Source organism: Aptenodytes forsteri, unplaced genomic scaffold, assembly GCF_000699145.1.
Source record: "Aptenodytes forsteri isolate BGI_AS27 unplaced genomic scaffold, ASM69914v1 Scaffold56, whole genome shotgun sequence".
Classification (NCBI taxonomy): domain Eukaryota; kingdom Metazoa; phylum Chordata; class Aves; order Sphenisciformes; family Spheniscidae; genus Aptenodytes; species Aptenodytes forsteri.
Genome location: NW_008796213.1, coordinates 6,976,726 through 6,993,858, shown reverse-complemented (window position 1 = coordinate 6,993,858; position 17,133 = coordinate 6,976,726). Strand labels below are relative to the sequence as shown.

General features: G+C 35.7%; 1 protein-coding gene across 2 annotated transcripts in view; it reads right to left on the bottom strand.

The window, feature by feature from the left end:
• Window positions 1-16,354, bottom strand: part of WASHC4 (WASH complex subunit 4) — a 38,986-nt gene extending 22,632 nt beyond the window's left edge. For both annotated transcript variants that reach the window (XM_009288390.2, XM_019474409.1), the window contains exons 1-14: window positions 16,215-16,354; window positions 15,080-15,133; window positions 14,898-14,963; window positions 14,684-14,729; window positions 12,206-12,273; window positions 9,074-9,157; window positions 7,760-7,802; window positions 7,121-7,224; window positions 6,363-6,483; window positions 4,699-4,822; window positions 4,457-4,584; window positions 3,591-3,751; window positions 1,608-1,734; window positions 146-271 (exon numbers count right to left, since the gene is read on the bottom strand). In XM_009288390.2, coding sequence (XP_009286665.1) covers window positions 146-271; window positions 1,608-1,734; window positions 3,591-3,751; window positions 4,457-4,584; window positions 4,699-4,822; window positions 6,363-6,483; window positions 7,121-7,224; window positions 7,760-7,802; window positions 9,074-9,157; window positions 12,206-12,273; window positions 14,684-14,729; window positions 14,898-14,902 — 1,137 coding nt within the window. In that variant the 5' untranslated portion in view covers window positions 14,903-14,963; window positions 15,080-15,133; window positions 16,215-16,354. The remainder of the gene's footprint in view (window positions 1-145; window positions 272-1,607; window positions 1,735-3,590; window positions 3,752-4,456; window positions 4,585-4,698; window positions 4,823-6,362; window positions 6,484-7,120; window positions 7,225-7,759; window positions 7,803-9,073; window positions 9,158-12,205; window positions 12,274-14,683; window positions 14,730-14,897; window positions 14,964-15,079; window positions 15,134-16,214) is intronic.
• Window positions 16,355-17,133: the final 779 nt, after the last annotated feature.

The window sequence follows — 17,133 nt, the reverse complement described above, 5'->3', positions numbered from 1 at the left end:
TTTGTTTGTTTGGGGTTTTTTTTGGGTTTTTTTTTTTTTTTTTTGGGGGGGGGGCGCGGCGCGAGGAAATGTTAATATGTGATGTTTGGTCAATGTTGTCTGTAAAGGCCTACACGAAATAAACAGTTTTCATCCAGTGACCTACCTTCAGAAGTTCTACAAGCCTGCATAGAGCTTTCACCGAGGTTTTGGTCATAGGTTTTTGCATTGACATGTAGAGGTTCATTGTAGTTTTAATGATGGTGCTAAGACTGTATGCATAAAGAAAACCCTAAAAATAAAATGAGTAAAGGGAGGGGAAGAATTTTTTCACAACATATCAATCAAGTAAGTCACCTCTGTTTTCTTTCATACATGACAGAACTAACATTTGTCTCTTCACACTAGAGAACCTACCACTCCACCTAATAAGCAAGCCCGAGATCCCAAAGCTGAGTGAGACCCTTTTATTGGGCAGACATTATGAAACTGCCTACAAGTCATTAGATCACCTGATCATTGACCTCTTCTAGAGCCATTCAAATTAAACATAGGTCAGTGAATTAATTGCACAGCCTCAAAGGCTTAATCATTTCAGACCTATCGTAAACCAACCCACCAAACAACTCCCATTCCCCCAAAAAACAGCCTATCACAAAACCAAATTAAAACTTCCAGATTCCGTGGAATAAATACACTGAATTTACAGTTCTACACTGTCTAAATAGAACTGTCCATCCCACAATAAAAAAGCAATAATTTCTAAACCAATGGATGCTAAGCTTTTAAGTAAAATGTTGTTTACATAAAACATGACAAAAATGTTATTCAACTTATTTCAAAGGAAAAGTAGTAACAATAAAAAAAAAAAAGAGACTAGGAAAAGACAGCAAGTGGTCTAGGAAACTCAATTTGCTACAGAGCAAAATTTACTTAAGTCCACTGCAAATAATTCTAATATAAAACCCACAGATCCTAGTACATGTATGTCTTTAGATATGGAAGATTCAGGATCGTGCTTCTATCACACACCTATTCTCATCAGATTTCTGTCAGGCAGATAGATACATATCAAAACTAGCAAAAACTAAACTCAAAAATAAGATGCATCTTACATTAAGACTACATGCTGTTAGTAGGCCAAAAGAAAACCAGCTGCCTTGGAACGTAGTAAGATTCTTGCAAAGTACCATCACTAGGCAAAGCACAACGGAATAACACAACCCTTACTGGAAGTATGCACTGTGCTAAATAAAACTAAATTAGACACTGGTTCAGTCCATCTTATGTACCTCATGACTGACTCAAAAGAAAAGAAACCCAAAACCTTTACTACAGAGGAAGTGAAGCTTTCTTGATTTCCTAAGTCAAGAGAAAAATTCAAAATTTTAGCCACTGAATATTTGGTCAGATTCGCTTCCCCCACACACCTTATGGAAGTATCTTTTACAGATTTACTTAAAAGAGTATCTACTGGGTATTTAAAGTTTTAGAAGAATTCCCACATTGTAAAATAACACACCAATGATCACAGAACTTCTGTGATTTCTTTTCATGTTCAACAAATTGCATCAAAACATCAGTTTGCTGCATCGTTTGCTGTATCACCACATTAAAAGACTGCACACCTGGATGAAGACATTGCAGCGGTTAGAAAGATATTCTGCAAACTTATCCACACGTTGCTCCTTTGACAAGATAGATTCCATTTTTGTCATCCACGAGCTCACCAAAACATAATATGACTGCATATCTCTGGAGAAGGAAACAAACAATGTTGCTCACTTCAAATGAGAAGAATGAGGATTTTCTTTTCTCTTTCCAAAGCTTAAATTCTTCCAAGGGAAAATATGTTAAATCTTCAGTCCCCAAAGTAACAACTCTCTGTTCCCAAAAGTATCAGAACCTCATACTCATTTACATTTTAATTCTGTATTGGTAAGGATTAGTCTGCCAATTAAATCTGTACAAACATACCCCAAAGAGTCAAAATCACCTACCTTTCAAGAGAACAAAGAGCCGTCTTAGCAGTACATATTACACTTCTTTAAATTAAAACAGTATATAAAACTGTTAGAAAATGCTTTTAAACACTAGACAAAAGAGTCCTACACTTATGTTAATTTTTTTCTCCAAGTTTGAATTTTTTAGTGTTTATGTAAATATTTTCATTACATCAATGCCAAAACTGGACTGCTCTTAAATAGCATAATTCTCCAGAAGTTAATCTTCTTTGATTACACAAGTTGTAATTAAATGTTTAAATAGAGTTCATTTTTAAAACTGCTATTTATTCCATGCTACAGAATTGTGACACTGCAATACTACTTATTGTAGTAGTTATAGCAGGAACGTATTCAGGTCATTGATTATGACATAAAAAAATTACACTTTAAAGAGCACTCATATTTAAGGCAACAGTCCAATTATCAAAGGCAATGCAAGAACTCATAAAAAAGCAAGAAAAAGTTACTGACAGAATTCAAATCAGCAGATGCAAAATCTGCATTGTATTACAATATCCTCAAAATGTCCATGAATACCCAGATCTTTTTCAACCTTTTCTTAATCTTAAGAGCTTCAAGACATGACTTTACCACTGCCTAAGACCAAAAGCAAAGCAGCAGTGCTATTATGCTCCATCCAGGAATTAAAGCCTATGAAAGAACTCAGTCAGAGCTCTTGACTCTTCTGTGGATGTAGAATGTAAACCAGGAAGAAGTGGATTAAACAGAAACAGGACAGTAGTGAAAATAATCTGCCAGAGGATCATGTAGGCATGGAGCTGCTTTTCCCCCCTCCCCACTCTTCTCCAACCCAGTTCTGCCAGCTTGTATTCAGGGTTGGAAGACAACCTGCAAAATATAAGTTTTTACTTCTATTCCACAGACCTCATTTTCCACCTTCTTGTTTTGGTCTGCAACATAAACAGAAATCTTAGCCCTGTTATCTCCCTATGGAGTGCAGCACACTTGTTCATAAGACTGACAAATTAAAAAAAAACTCAAAAAAACCCACCTCATCTTTAAATGTATTTTAGAAAGAACAGAGAAGGAAGTGACCTGCAAACTACACGCAGAGCACAAAAGAAGAGAAGCCTTTTCAAATATAGGCAATTTCAAAGACCATTAAACAAGCAATTAAAACAGTCATGAAAAAATAAATACTTGCAAAGAAAGCATCATCACCAAGCAGAGAAAAAACCCTTTATAAGCCTACTAGCGACCTACCTCCACAAACACATAGAAAGCAGAGAGCCCTAATAGAAAACAGAGCAGCTCAGGTTACTAGACACTAGTTTAAAAAAAATGGAAGTTGGAAGTATGTAAGTAAAAATAAGTGAAACAATCAAATATTTAGAACTGCCAGGAACTTTGTTATTTTGGTGACATAATACACATTTTTCTGAAAGCATGACATGAAAAAAGCTTCATTTTGACCAACACTTTTTCAGCAACACTAACACACACATATTGCTGCAGTGAAATGGAAGAGTTGTTTAACACCGCTGAGCAACATTACACAACATGCTAGTACACTGAATGAATAAACCCATGTGTTTATAAACTATTTGCCAAACATCACCATGAAGCAATATTTAGGAAGCATACTTGGTAAGTGACTGTGCCTTCTGCTGTAGAAAGTTCTCCCTTTGTGTTTTAACTGCATGAATACTTTTCTTGTCCAGAAGTTTGGCAGCAGCTGGTATTTTCTGAATCAGAAAGTTGTCAGCAAACCAGATGATGTTAGCAGTTAATGTGATGGCTGGTACCTGCGGGGGGAAAGAAAAGAAAAAAAGGGGGAAAAATACTACAAGTAGCAATAAACATAAGTAACTACAACAAATACTATGCCACCATGAATGCTTCTTATGCCTCTCGAACCATAACACACAAATCAGTTTACTTCTGCATAACTAGTTTCTACAAAGTATTATGTTCACATTAAAAAAAAAGGTTTCTCTCCTAGAAGTCCACCAAGGACACCACAGGCAAAGTTATTATCACTCTCAGTGATTCTAAACGGTGTTAGAGAATTTAATAATTTCTTAATACCACCTGATATGAAAAAGCCCCCATCACCTCTGGACTTACAAGGTCTTTCAAGATACATGTTTATAGCCAAAGTCAAAACCCAAAGCATTTATTCAGTCCCACAATACTCATAACTCAAACAATTTTTTTGTCCTCAGTGCCACATTAATCTTGAGAAGAAACATTTTAATGGTAATTTCAAGTTATTTTACCTTGCTGCTAAGTGAGTGGGCAGGTTTTAGAGCATCTTTAAAAGAAAATGGCAAGGGGGAAGAAATTACAATAAGTAGAAAAATCTTAATTCTACTTTCTGGCTTGTTTTGGTAAATTGTGTGTTTTCTTTTCCCAAGTCTTTGCTATGCTATACAACTAAGAAAATTATCTACTTCATTACTAAAGATTTTCCCCCCTTTTATTTATTGACAAAAGAATAAAGCATTCACCTTTTTACAGACATCCAACAATGACTTGTAAAATTTCTTGTCTATGGTCCGAAAAATCTGAAAATGCAGTACAAAGAGGCCACAGATGCCCACATACTTATCTCTCTGGTCAATTTCTGAAGGTTCACCTGCAGAAATACGCCAAAAAGAAAAATCTTTTTTTTGAAGGCTACTCCCAGACAAACAATACAAACAATTTTAGAAACAGTGAAGCTGGCAAGAGAAGCATGAGCTTGCATTACCAAGTTTGGCTTCAACATTTGCAAAAGTTGTGCGAAGAGTGTGAGCAAATTCTTCAGCAAACGTGCTGTTCTTCGACACTGACACTCCACCATTTACAGAATCAAACTGTTGCTCTATACAGGCCTGAGCAAAAAGGGAAAAAAAAAAGCATAATGGTAATGCCATGAATTTTGAACCTTAAAAGAATACTGATTTTGCAAGAGAAGAATACTGCAAGAGCACATTGATTTATGTGGTATAGCACTAACCTGAAGTTAGTCTTAGACTTCACAAGATACAAATTTTTTTAAAGTATAATTAAATTATTTAGTATAACAGAAAACATTAAAAACCTCTCTTATACCTAACATTCAAAGAAACATTTTATTTACTTAACATTTCTGTTAAGAGGCATTTTTAAAGAAACCACATGATGTGCTAATGATAAGAAACTAGATGTATATTTGCATCATTACATTATAATATGTTACTAACTGTCCATTAACTACACAAAATTATCATGCAAGTCGCTTGTAGGATGTGGTTCATGAACTTGTAGCATAAAACCCTAACACCACTGGTGGTTGTTTAAAAAAAATTGCCAAAATCCACACATTAGTAAAAAAAGAGAAAAAAAAAAAAGACACACTTCAGATTTTCTAAAGATATTAGAAAACTCTTTAATGGAATTGTATATAAGAATATTTTTCATGTGTTTTTGTTAGGAAGGGGTGTTGGCAGGACAGGAGGGAAAACGCCCTGAATGAATACCAGACAAATCCTACTGATGCCTCAAACATATAATGACACCTTTGTCCTAATGCAACATTAGAGAAATATAGATGAAACATGGATAGCTGGTAGCAGTGTCCTTTGAAAGAATAAGCCAAATTGTGTTTAATTATTTACTTACAATTTCCTTTTTGGAGTCTTTTACAGAACAAAACCTTCTTCCCTATGCCATTTAAGATGTAACAGTAAGAATTGAGCAACAGTCCTGTTCAATTGACTCTGCTGTGACCAGATTCAGCAACGCTATCCTCTGCCCACCGTGCCACAACATCCGATTTCAGTGTCTCAAATACACACTTTTCTAAAAAAAGATGGCTTCTTGTATGAATACATTTAAATTAACTGTATTGAAAAAGTAATAATCCTTCTCATCCACCTGTACACTTGCATGTTTTGGGGGTATACACCACTGAAGTGGTACCCCCATGACAGCTACCTGTCTCATATGCTAGGAACGAGATAAAATATATAACAAAAGGTCACACAACATATTTTCAAGATTACTGAGGAGACTTTAACCTGCAACTAAAATAAAGTGGACCTATGCTATATAAGCCTGACCACTATTAAAATCTCTGGTGAAAAAGAGACTCCCTGATAATACACAGTCTCAATGCCAAGTTGTCTGCGTTTCTTTAATTCTGCAAAACAGTAAGCATTAACTGCTACTATTCAAAGCCTGGCACAGTTCTAGCACATGAGAAGAGCAAAGAAAGATCTTACAATAGAGCCTTTTTTTTTCCCTCCTATGCACAGATGCAAGAGCCAAATTCACACATCACTGTATCCCAAACAAAACAAAATAAAAACAAACTAACAAAACATTCTAAAAAGAGTCTGGCTTTAATGTAATAGTTTCCCCTATCATACTGGGGAACATTAATTTCATTACCTGAAATATCATTCCATCAAGTAACTGGCATTCCAGTTTTAACAGCAGCTTTTCAAACGGCTTCAGTTTATCTTCTTGTATCCCAAACTTAGAAGGGTTGTGATGGACAGATTTTAGCAGCCTGTAAGGAGTAGGTGTGGAACACATACATACAAACACAATTAAAACATGCTAACAGTTTAATCATATCTGTACTATTTTCAGAATAGGTTTTAATTGCTCACATCTGTGCCCAGCAGCAACTCCAAAAATAAAAAACAAAACCAAAAACCTACTAGGTCTTCATAAGCCATATGCATTTGAATAACTCCCATTTATTTAGTTTTTCAATGAAAGTTATTATTCTACTAATTTAACAACCTTTATAATTGTTGACTCTCAGCTTTTACTTAAGATAGTGTTCTTACTTAAATCTGTATGCCCATCCCCATGATCAATATGGATAGGGATAGTCTTAGATCAGTTCTGTACAAAATTAGATTTGTTATTGAATATGTTTTAAACCCCACCAACCATAACTCTATTTGTCAAGATGCTTACCGTGTATTGTAAATGTAACATTCAGCACTTCAAAAACTTACTGGTGCTGTTAGAAGGACAAAGTGGGAGCTTAGCCCTGCTTTTCATTGAGATTTCTGGAAAACTCTCAGGGCTACCAAAATCCATGTTCCCACACTAACTTTCTTGGAACAAAGGCACACACACATGCTTTTATCTTTTATGTTGTGGGAGCATTTTTCACACCTTCAGAGACACACCTCTTATACATGGTCCAGTGATCTTTCAGAGTGGCATGATTGTCAATTATTTCATCCAGAGTGATTAAGACTGTGAGCAACTCTCCCAGATGCTCGTACATTGCCTGTTTAAAAAACAAACAAACAAAAAAACCACACAAAAAACCCAGGGCAGGACTGTAGTTACTGAAAAGTTTATTGTAGTCATGTATGGCATATAAAATTTCAGTTCCTTTCAATATATTATCAGAGAGATATATCAATATATTATCAGCTAGAGAGTTAAATCAGATTTCTTGGTTTGTTATCTTAAAGATTTAGTATTTCTTATAGTGACACAAGGAAAACTAGAGTTCACTGATCTATTTCGACATTGAAGGTAGAATTTTTAAAATTGTCTACATGCAGAAGCACATATTGCACACAACACAGGAGTGTGCAAACACTTTTCAGCTAAGAAAGCTAGAATATGACAGACATGGAGATACCAGCCCTTTCCACATAAAGGCCAGAAAAAGCTGATTAACAAAATAAAACCTTTGAAGGAGATTACAGATTGAAAGCTGTACTTGAAACTCACTTTCTTGCTGCTTTTCTCAGGATTAATAATCAAGACATACATACATTAACATAAGCAAAAGGGTTCCAAATCATTCCCACCTGAAAATGAACTCCAGATGTCTCTATAATTTTAGGTGCATTCCTGTAAATAAAAAATATTAATGCCTTTTTAGTCCTTAGAACAGAACGTATTTATCAATTCTGTATCACCGTGTGTTCTTTGTTTCTTGGGGTACATTTTTCTTCATTAACATAGTAACTTCAGAAAACAAAAGAACCTCAAAATTTGATTAAAAGTACATGCTATGTGAAATCTGTGTGCTATGATCAAAGTTAATATTGCATTTTTGAATGTACAGCATGAGACTGGTTCAAACCATTGATTTCATTCAGTGCACATGTATATTGGCAATTCCCAATTCAGTTATGCTAACAGCAAGCAGCCTTGATACATACAGCCTTGTGGCCCAAAAGTACAAAATCACTTCATGTGTTTAATCAAGCCACATCCAAGCTACACATGCAGCCTTGTTCATTCAGCACCATACAGAAAGTCTACCTTGTGCTACAATGTAAGACAAAAATGAAAAGAAACAAATAAAACTGAGAAGAATGATGCTATCCTATCGGGGGCGGGGGAAGGATCAAGAGCCCCGCAGTTATATTCAGAGCTAAACCCAACAATTCTATTCGAAGCTAAACTCTCCTCAGAGTTTTCAAAGGAGCTAAACCCAACAGCCCTTACTAAGCTCAGCTTCAGGTGTTAAAACCATGGTTATTCTGTGAGGAATATGTACCATATTTATTTACATATTTGAAACAGACTGTGAAGTGATCTAATTTTTAAGCTTCTGAAGCTACTGGCATCCACTGTATCAGTCAACAGAAGGACTCTCTCAAACAGAGCAAGGATGAAAGAGTAATAAGACAATCTCTTAATCATAAAGACTAAGTGCCTCTGAAGCATCAATTTTATCAAAAAAAGGCAAAAAAATAAAATTCTTGTATCTCATTATATAAAAGCACCACCTTTTCTGAAAATAAAACAAATCCACTTTCGTAACGGCTTACAAAGCCCAAACTTGCACAGCAAAGCACTCTCGCTATCCCTAGACAACAATATTCCAAAAATGACCATGCCTTAGGCAGAACATTCATATTTTATACATTTGTTTAACTACATAAAACAAACAGCATTTTAGGGAATAATTACTCTATAAAAGCACCACCTTTTCTGAAAATAAAACAAATCCACTTTCGTAACGGCTTACAAAGCCCAAACTTGCACAGCAAAGCACTCTCGCTATCCCTAGACAACAATATTCCAAAAATGACCATGCCTTAGGCAGAACATTCATATTTTATACATTTGTTTAACTACATAAAACAAACAGCATTTTAGGGAATAATTACTCGTTGCTGGTATAGAACAGCCAACAACTGATGTCCTCCTTCCCCCACCACTTCGTAACATCGGGTAACAAAGCAAGACAGCTCCTGAAATACAAGAAAATAAAATGCATATATATGTATAGACCCTCCTCATACACAAGTTGTCATTACTTCCAAAACACTGAACATAAACCACTGAACTTGCAGCCCAAGCTCCAACTACATTCCTAATCCAAGTCAATAGACAGACCTACAGCAGGATGGAAAACACCCTAGTAACTAACAGCTCCGAAAAAGGATCTGGGACTGAGCTAAGAAGTTACTGAACACAAGCTCCCAGTACAAATTGGACTATTAAGGGACCAATATGCACTTTGGACACAAAGAAAAGCCTAATAAGGAAAACAGAAGTGATTTCACACTAGCATATGGCTTTGACAATCTAGATACTAAAATACCAGAATTGATACCCAAGGCCACATTTTAAAAAGGATATTGGTTCTTTAAAGAAGGTACAGAGAAGAGTCACCATAACAGGTTCAATGTACTTTAATTATCTTGCTGTAAAAGTTTTCAAGAGTTCAATTTATCAAAGACAGTAAGAAGTTACTTGACAACAGTGCCCAAGTACCTTAAGAGAGATATCCCTGATGGGAAAACGCACAGCCTTTGCTATTAGATTCAAGAGTCGCACTCTGCGAGCTGGTGATAGCTGAATTCAAATTAGAAATTAACACAGAAGCCTGTATCTACTGTAAGAGTGACTAGCCACAGAATACTGCTTTCAAAAAAAGAAAACAATGTCTTTGAGAGGTATGTTTGACTAACACAGAACTTAAGCTCAGTTATATAGTACAAAACGAGTAAGAACAGGTCAACTCCAACCACGTAAAGGACTATTTTAATTTCTATAACGGATTTTAACAAGGCATTCCTTGAGCAATGGGATAAATGAATCTGAGTTTCCCTTAACTGCAATAATATTTTCTCATTAATGCACCCTATTATCCCATCAGGGAAAAGTCAGCATGTGATGAGTGTAGCCAGTCAGCACACAGATGGCTCCAGAGCAGACAGCCCACGCTGGCTAACCAGCCAGCCTGCCGTTCCTGCCAGAAGACTGGCTAACAGCTGAATTCTGTCTTCCTCTCCATCAAAAATAGATCTTATTTGGGCTTCTGCCTTCTATTAGTCACCAGTTTTCACAAAACATAAAAGTGTTGTTACTTCTTATACTAGTATTGCTCTATCAAATACAGCTGAAACAAGCCAATGGATTCCAGAAGAATGGATTAATAGACAACTGAGGTCATGTTTCCTGAGGAAGGAGCACCAGCTGCCATTTTAGAACTTCCAGGAAATAGTCCAATTTAACAGCACGTGTATTAGCAGCTACATAATACAGATGAGACTATAATTTTATCAGAGTTCTTCAAATACACTGTCTTCTGCAGGATCAAGAGTACCTAACTAGTGTTTCACAGCATTATTTTGATAATTTAAAAAAAAGTTTTGGTATAGCAAATTTGCAGCTATTACATCTAGTTAATCAAGAAATCCTGAACTCAGAAGAGCAAATAAACCAGTATGTGGACATTAGCTCTACGAAAGCAACATTTCACCTCTTTTGTCATCTTCATTCATCTTTTCACACTGCCCTTGGGGATATGCTTATAACATTGACCAGAACAGCATTTCCCAGTCTATGGATATAGACTACTACTGAGTGGATTTAGAGGAACACAACAGTTGAAAAAGAACAAACTCAATAAGGAAAAAGTCTTCCTCATAGCTTTACCCAAAGCAACATACACCTGTTCACACTGTAGTCTTCCCTTTAGGGCAACATCCTGCATCTCCCTTCTTTCCCAAGTTGCCTAACAATCAGCAAGCCACCATAGCATACATACAAAGCGGGCTCACAAGCAATACTGCTATATTTTTGTGTAGTGTTTACCCTATGAACATACAGATCAGCATATACCCCATAAATAAACATAAACTTGTTCTACAGAGTGGGTTTGCAATGCTCATAGATATCCAGACAGCCAGTCACCCTGCTCTCAACTTCCACCTGGACAGAGCATCCTGGCAGGAAAAAGAAAAAAAAGCCTGGAAAAACACAAGTGTACAGTAGCCCCATTTCAGAACTACTAAAAGGTCTCTCAAACATCTGCTCGGAAAGAAACAGAGGATGAAGGAAGAAACTGACAAAAGTTGGTAGGACAAAAATCTTGAAAAATGGGGGGAAACCCCCCCCCAAAGATATCCTAACAACTAACTGCACTCGGGCACGGTAAAAGAGGTTGAGAAACAACTTCCTATAGCATTCAACCTGTTATGACTCAGTAAATGACTCCTGCCATGCTAGTATACAGCAAGAACAGGAATTTTAACATTTGTTAAACTAGAATCTGTTTAAACATTCTGGAAGCTTCCTGTATATTCTCTACTTCAACATAGGTATTTCATTACAAGCAATATTGCATAAAAATAAAAACATTTTTGGGAACAGGACAGTCATTTAAGCTATACTAAAGTCAAAAAAATTCCACAGTAGACTGAAATCCAAGAGCACAGGAAATCCTCAGAAGAAACACAGATCCTGTTTTCATGCAAAGGACCCTGATAACAACGAAACTGTATGCGAAATGAATGTTCTTCCCTGAAAGTTTGAGTGAGACACAAGCAATTTTTTCCAGGTACATGTTTTAATTTTACTTTCTTCTATCAGCTAAAAAAAAGTGTATAAACAATTAATCCATTTGCAATGTTCAATGAAAACTAAAACTTATTAATCAATACCATAAAAATAGGTATCTAACTTCACCATCAAATGAAACAACCTCAATTTATCTTCTCTTACTGAAATTCTAAGTAAATTCTGATTTCTTTGAACAATGATTACACAAACTGTAATTTCTTCTCTCATTAGGCTTCCAGAGGTTTAGACAAGTATAAAAAACCAAAACAACGTGTGATATATCAGCTGGTTGTGACAGGTCTGCAGGCAAAACATAGTAAGGTATCAAACGACTGCAATGCCTTTCAGCAAGTTGCAAGCAGGATACTGCGGACTGTTAAATCCACTTTACAAGTAAAATTCAGATTATAATTGCTGTCAAAAAAAACCAAACCCAAAACATACTCTACCTGCAAGAAAGAAACAAATCTTCCCATCTGTATTTGGCAGTCTCCCTCCACCATGCTAGAATCTGTGGCTTGAAAGACAAATATTTGTCACTACTTCCAAAAGCCTGTGTTAGACCTGTTAAAATAACATTGAAGCTTGCCCTCCAAACCATTTGTTTGTCATACAAGTGGAGCGCACTATTATAAGCATACTGATGGAGCCTTAAAAACTTTTAATTTTGCTTTCCTAAGCTGGACTTATTTTTGAAGTTTCTTTCTCATTAAAAATTACATTGTTTATAAGTTAGACACAAAGCAGGAAAAAAGTCTCCATCACCTGAAAGAAAATAATTCGAAATGTAATTCTTTAAAGGTATATATATTACATAACTTAATATAAAAGTTTCCATTTTAAAAAGTTGGTATGAAATCACTAGATATTTATATTGCAAGGAACATCCTTGGTAGTTATTTACTGAAAGAATATACTACATCTTTAATCAGAAGAAAAAGCTGTGTAGCATACAATTTTCTCAAGAAATTGATTTTCTTTTTCCTACGTATCATCCTGCACAAAAGAACGGGCTCATCACCATAGCTTCAAAGCATTACCTGTATGACAACATACACCAACACGATACTATGAAATACAATAATCACATCACCAATGCCAAACTGTTTCAGTCAGTTGGAGCAGTTGTAATACTACCTGACAAAATACAGCCTTTTAATGTGATGACAGATTAATGCTCTAGACTTGAGATTTTTCTATTGGGCCACTCTGAGCAAAAATGGCTTACAATTGCAAGTTTACCTGCATAAGAAATGCAGGTCTTATTACTTCATAAAGTATGTTATTTTAGAGCAGTCACCAGAGACTAAAGTAGTCTCCATACTTCTGTAAGATGGAGCTCTGGGACAAGATTCTAAGTCTTGCATGCTTCCCCTTTACACATTTTATGTAACCTTTACTCTGTTTAGTGTATATCCCAAAAAACCTCCAATCCAACTAACTTTTTCAAGTTCCTAGACTAGCCCTAGCCACTCCAAGGACAAAATGAAAAAAAAAAAGTTTCTGTATAAAGAAGGAAAAGGCCAGCAGAGTATTTGTTTAAATTTCAACCATCCTTGAGCCAGTAACTTTGCCAGCTGTTTTAAGTAAGCCAGCTTGCTGTTATCAAAGTAGATGCTACAAGGAGGGATATGGAAGTGCAGAACATGATTTCTGCATCCCCACCTAACCCACAGAAGGCTGACCTCTCAGTTCCTGCCATTCTCAAGCATTCCCTGCAGAACACCCATCAGGAACAAACTGCTGCTGTAATATGTTAATCTGCAACAGTCTGACTTTTTTCATGCTGGAGACACGGAGAAGTTTTGAGGGATCCCCTAGTATCATTTTGGCAGCACATCACTTTCTTTTAAGATATTTAAAACCACATCTTATAAGAAGTGAGGATCTGCTAAGAAAAAAAAACAAACAAAAAAAATCAAAACACTTTTTCATGTTCCTTAACTGAACCACAACAGTCATCTTACATAGCATCTAAAAGAATGATAAACAGTCCCTATCTCAAAGACTTCACATTCCCCAGTACTTCTGTCACAGTCAAGGCTCTTAAAAAGCTTTTTAAAAAGCCCTTTTTACTACTTTTCCCTTTCTCTCAAATTTCTGAAATAGAAAACAAAGTTAGGTGATATGTCTCTAAATCAACTCATTAATATATTCAGTCCTCGGGACCAAGATCTGTGCTTATTCCCAGACTAGCATCCTTTAAGGTGGAAGCTTAAGACCAACCCTTCCAAGGAGTTACCAGTTTAACCTAAAGCAGGGTCTCATGATTTGTCAATTGAATTGACTTACAATCACTTATGCCCCTCTATTATGTCATAGTCTAAATAGCAATACAAGTACTATTACCTGCACTTGAAGAGCAGATGACATTAACACACTGCAACTTCTCTTGGAACAACTACGATTGCATAAGTAGAGTAGGCAGGACTTGGTCCAAGTTATTTATTAATGGTTTCACTGTTCTATTACAATCAAATTACAGATTTATTGTTTTACTACAACCAATGTAAAATCTAGCCCAATAGGAAATAAGTTGGTTTAGGGTGTGTTCACATGTGAAAAATAGGTTTTCAATGCCATACTTTGAAAAACAGCTGCTACAGTATACAAGCTCAGGTTTCCATGTTATACATTCAGTACAACCTCAACAGCCCATACTCCCTATTTCTCCTGTAAATGACTGCAACAAAACTTTCTGTTAATGTAACAGATAAATCTTACTGTTATCTTAAGCTAACTCAGGACAGTTACAAGACACTAACAAAGATCACTATAACCTCAAAGTCCATTATTTGGTGTTCGTCAGTCAAAGATACAGAGAAAGCGTGTATCCGTATTATAAAATTACACTTACTGTAGCATTTAACATAACCTGAAACAATAACGTAAAACTACAAACTTTTACAGTAAAGGGAGCTACTTACCTCCTTCTCCATAAAACAAGAGGCCATTATAAAATTTAGTTTCTGCCTAACAACAAAAGCAGAAATGTTTTTTAATAAATAGGATATATGTAATCATGCTTTAAAAATTTAGACATTATATCTTGTTTCTTTACTGCTAAAGAATAAATTTATATATCAGCTTGCCAATCTGCAAACATTTTCATACACAGTAATAAAAGTCAGCTGAATTTACCTCATATTTTAACTTCTTGATTTCACAGCAAAGGGCAGCATACACAGTTATTACTTTGTTTAGAACCTAGACTCGAAGGGGAAAAAACCACACAGATTACAGATAAGGTTCATGTTTAGAGAGCTTGGTTTTAGCTAGAATAACTCTTTTATATTTTTTTCTTGTAAGCATAAAGTGCTTACCTTGTTTTCTGTCTTTATGAGCTCCAGTAGGGAGGACTGTTCATATGGCAAAAGCTAAAATTCAAAAAAAACAAAAACAAAAAACCACCAAAACCAAACAACTTTAGAAAATATTGGTCAAAAATACATTTATCCAACTAAGTCATTTTTTTCCCCCAGTTTAATCTCAAATAAGCTCAGTAATAAGAGAGCAATAATTGCACATTACTGGCAACCTACGCTGCAGGAAACCTTTGCTCTTCACATTTACATGGAAATACCCTTCCTTTCACTCTAGGCAGAAAGGCAAATAAATAGATATACTATATAGCATTTACTACAATTTACTTACAAAACTTGGAAAGCAAAAGCATGGTCATTATGGTATATGTAGAAAAAACAGCTCAGGAAACCTAAAACATGAATTAAGGATCCCAAATGCAGGAAATAGGATGCATAATGTATATATGTATGCAGACACTGACATTTTATACTGAAGTCAGCCATTATATTGACCAGTTCATATACATCCAGCACTGTGCTGGCCCTACACATAATTTATTCAAATTATTCAGACAGATGATTACTTCAGTGCATCTTTAGCACAGACAAGTTCCATATGGTAACCAAAGTGTTTTTAAATGATGTCTGCAAATTCAGTGAAGAGGAAAAACAAAAATGCTCCACAGAAGACAGAGAACTCATGACCAAGGAAATAGCCACCTCTGGAGGACAGAAAATACTGTACCAAGGCCATTAAGTCAAAACACCACTATAAATACACACACAGTTCGCTCTGCAGTTATACAAGTATTAGTGAGCTTTTCTGTAACCCCAACCCCCAGACAAAAACACCAACACCCACAGGGAAGAAGTTTGCTGGAATTAGGCTTCCCAACACATGAAGAACTATAAATTCACTTAACTTCCACTAGTATCCAAAAGACTGGAAAAGAATAATATGAAAACATCTTCTCTTATGATGTGCACCAATTTACTAATTACTTGATAATTCACATAGTATTGGATAGGTTTCTCAAACACAAACCTCAAAATTTTAAGAGCACAAATGCATCAAGCTTTTACTTCTCAGGTTTTGAAGGGAAGGAGGAACTAGGAAAATAACAGTTGCAATGCATATTAAATATATGAAGACCTTTAATGCAATGGGATCAAGACTGAAGTCCCAAACATCTCCAACAGAGTCATCCAAAGCATCTTCAATTCTCTTCAGCTGAGATGTATACTCCTCAAGAAATTTTCCATAATTCTTCAACTGCACTTCAGCATGAATTTCTGAGAATTGATAACATTTGTACAGTTTTATAGACTGTTCAGTAAACTGCAATATCAAAAAATTTATAAAAAATATTTACTGTTGCTATTTAGCTTGTAGTACTGTATTCTTCATTTTGCTGCAGCATTTGTCCTTAGTACAACTGCATCTTTAATACAAAGTTCTTATTTGTTTAAAAACAATCATACAACTCAGTGTCAGTTTAGAAGAAATCCAAATACTACTTAAAGAATATCAAGCATCTAAGAGGTTTGCAGAAAATTAGTTTTAGAATTTACATATATTTTCAAACTAAGATCTTAACAAACCTAACAATCACATCAAGATGCTGAGCAAAGAAACGCCTGTAGAAATTGTAACACGGCAGGTGATTCTACCCATCGGCTGAACCACTACATATGCAATTATATTAGAACTTTGAGGCAATGGGTCTAATCATTTCGGCCTGAGCAGCAGTTGCATTAGTAGCAATCCCCCTTCCACTCTCTCCTAGCTACCTCTCAGTGAGTCATCTGGGCATTACATGGGAAGTTTTTGGCTTTCAATCATTCCTCCTACTTGCAAATTCACCATCTTCAAGCAGAACTTTTCTTCTGCTTAGCACCTGGACATTGAAATGCACAGTCGTCCTGTTAACTGCTAGGGGCAAGTAGGTTGTTATGTTCAAAAGGTAACATTCAGCTGGTCAAACACCAAGAATAGTGGCATTAATTAACAAAGTAATTCTACAGACAATTGGTCCACAAAAGCTTCATTCACTCAATCCTGATCTTTTTTT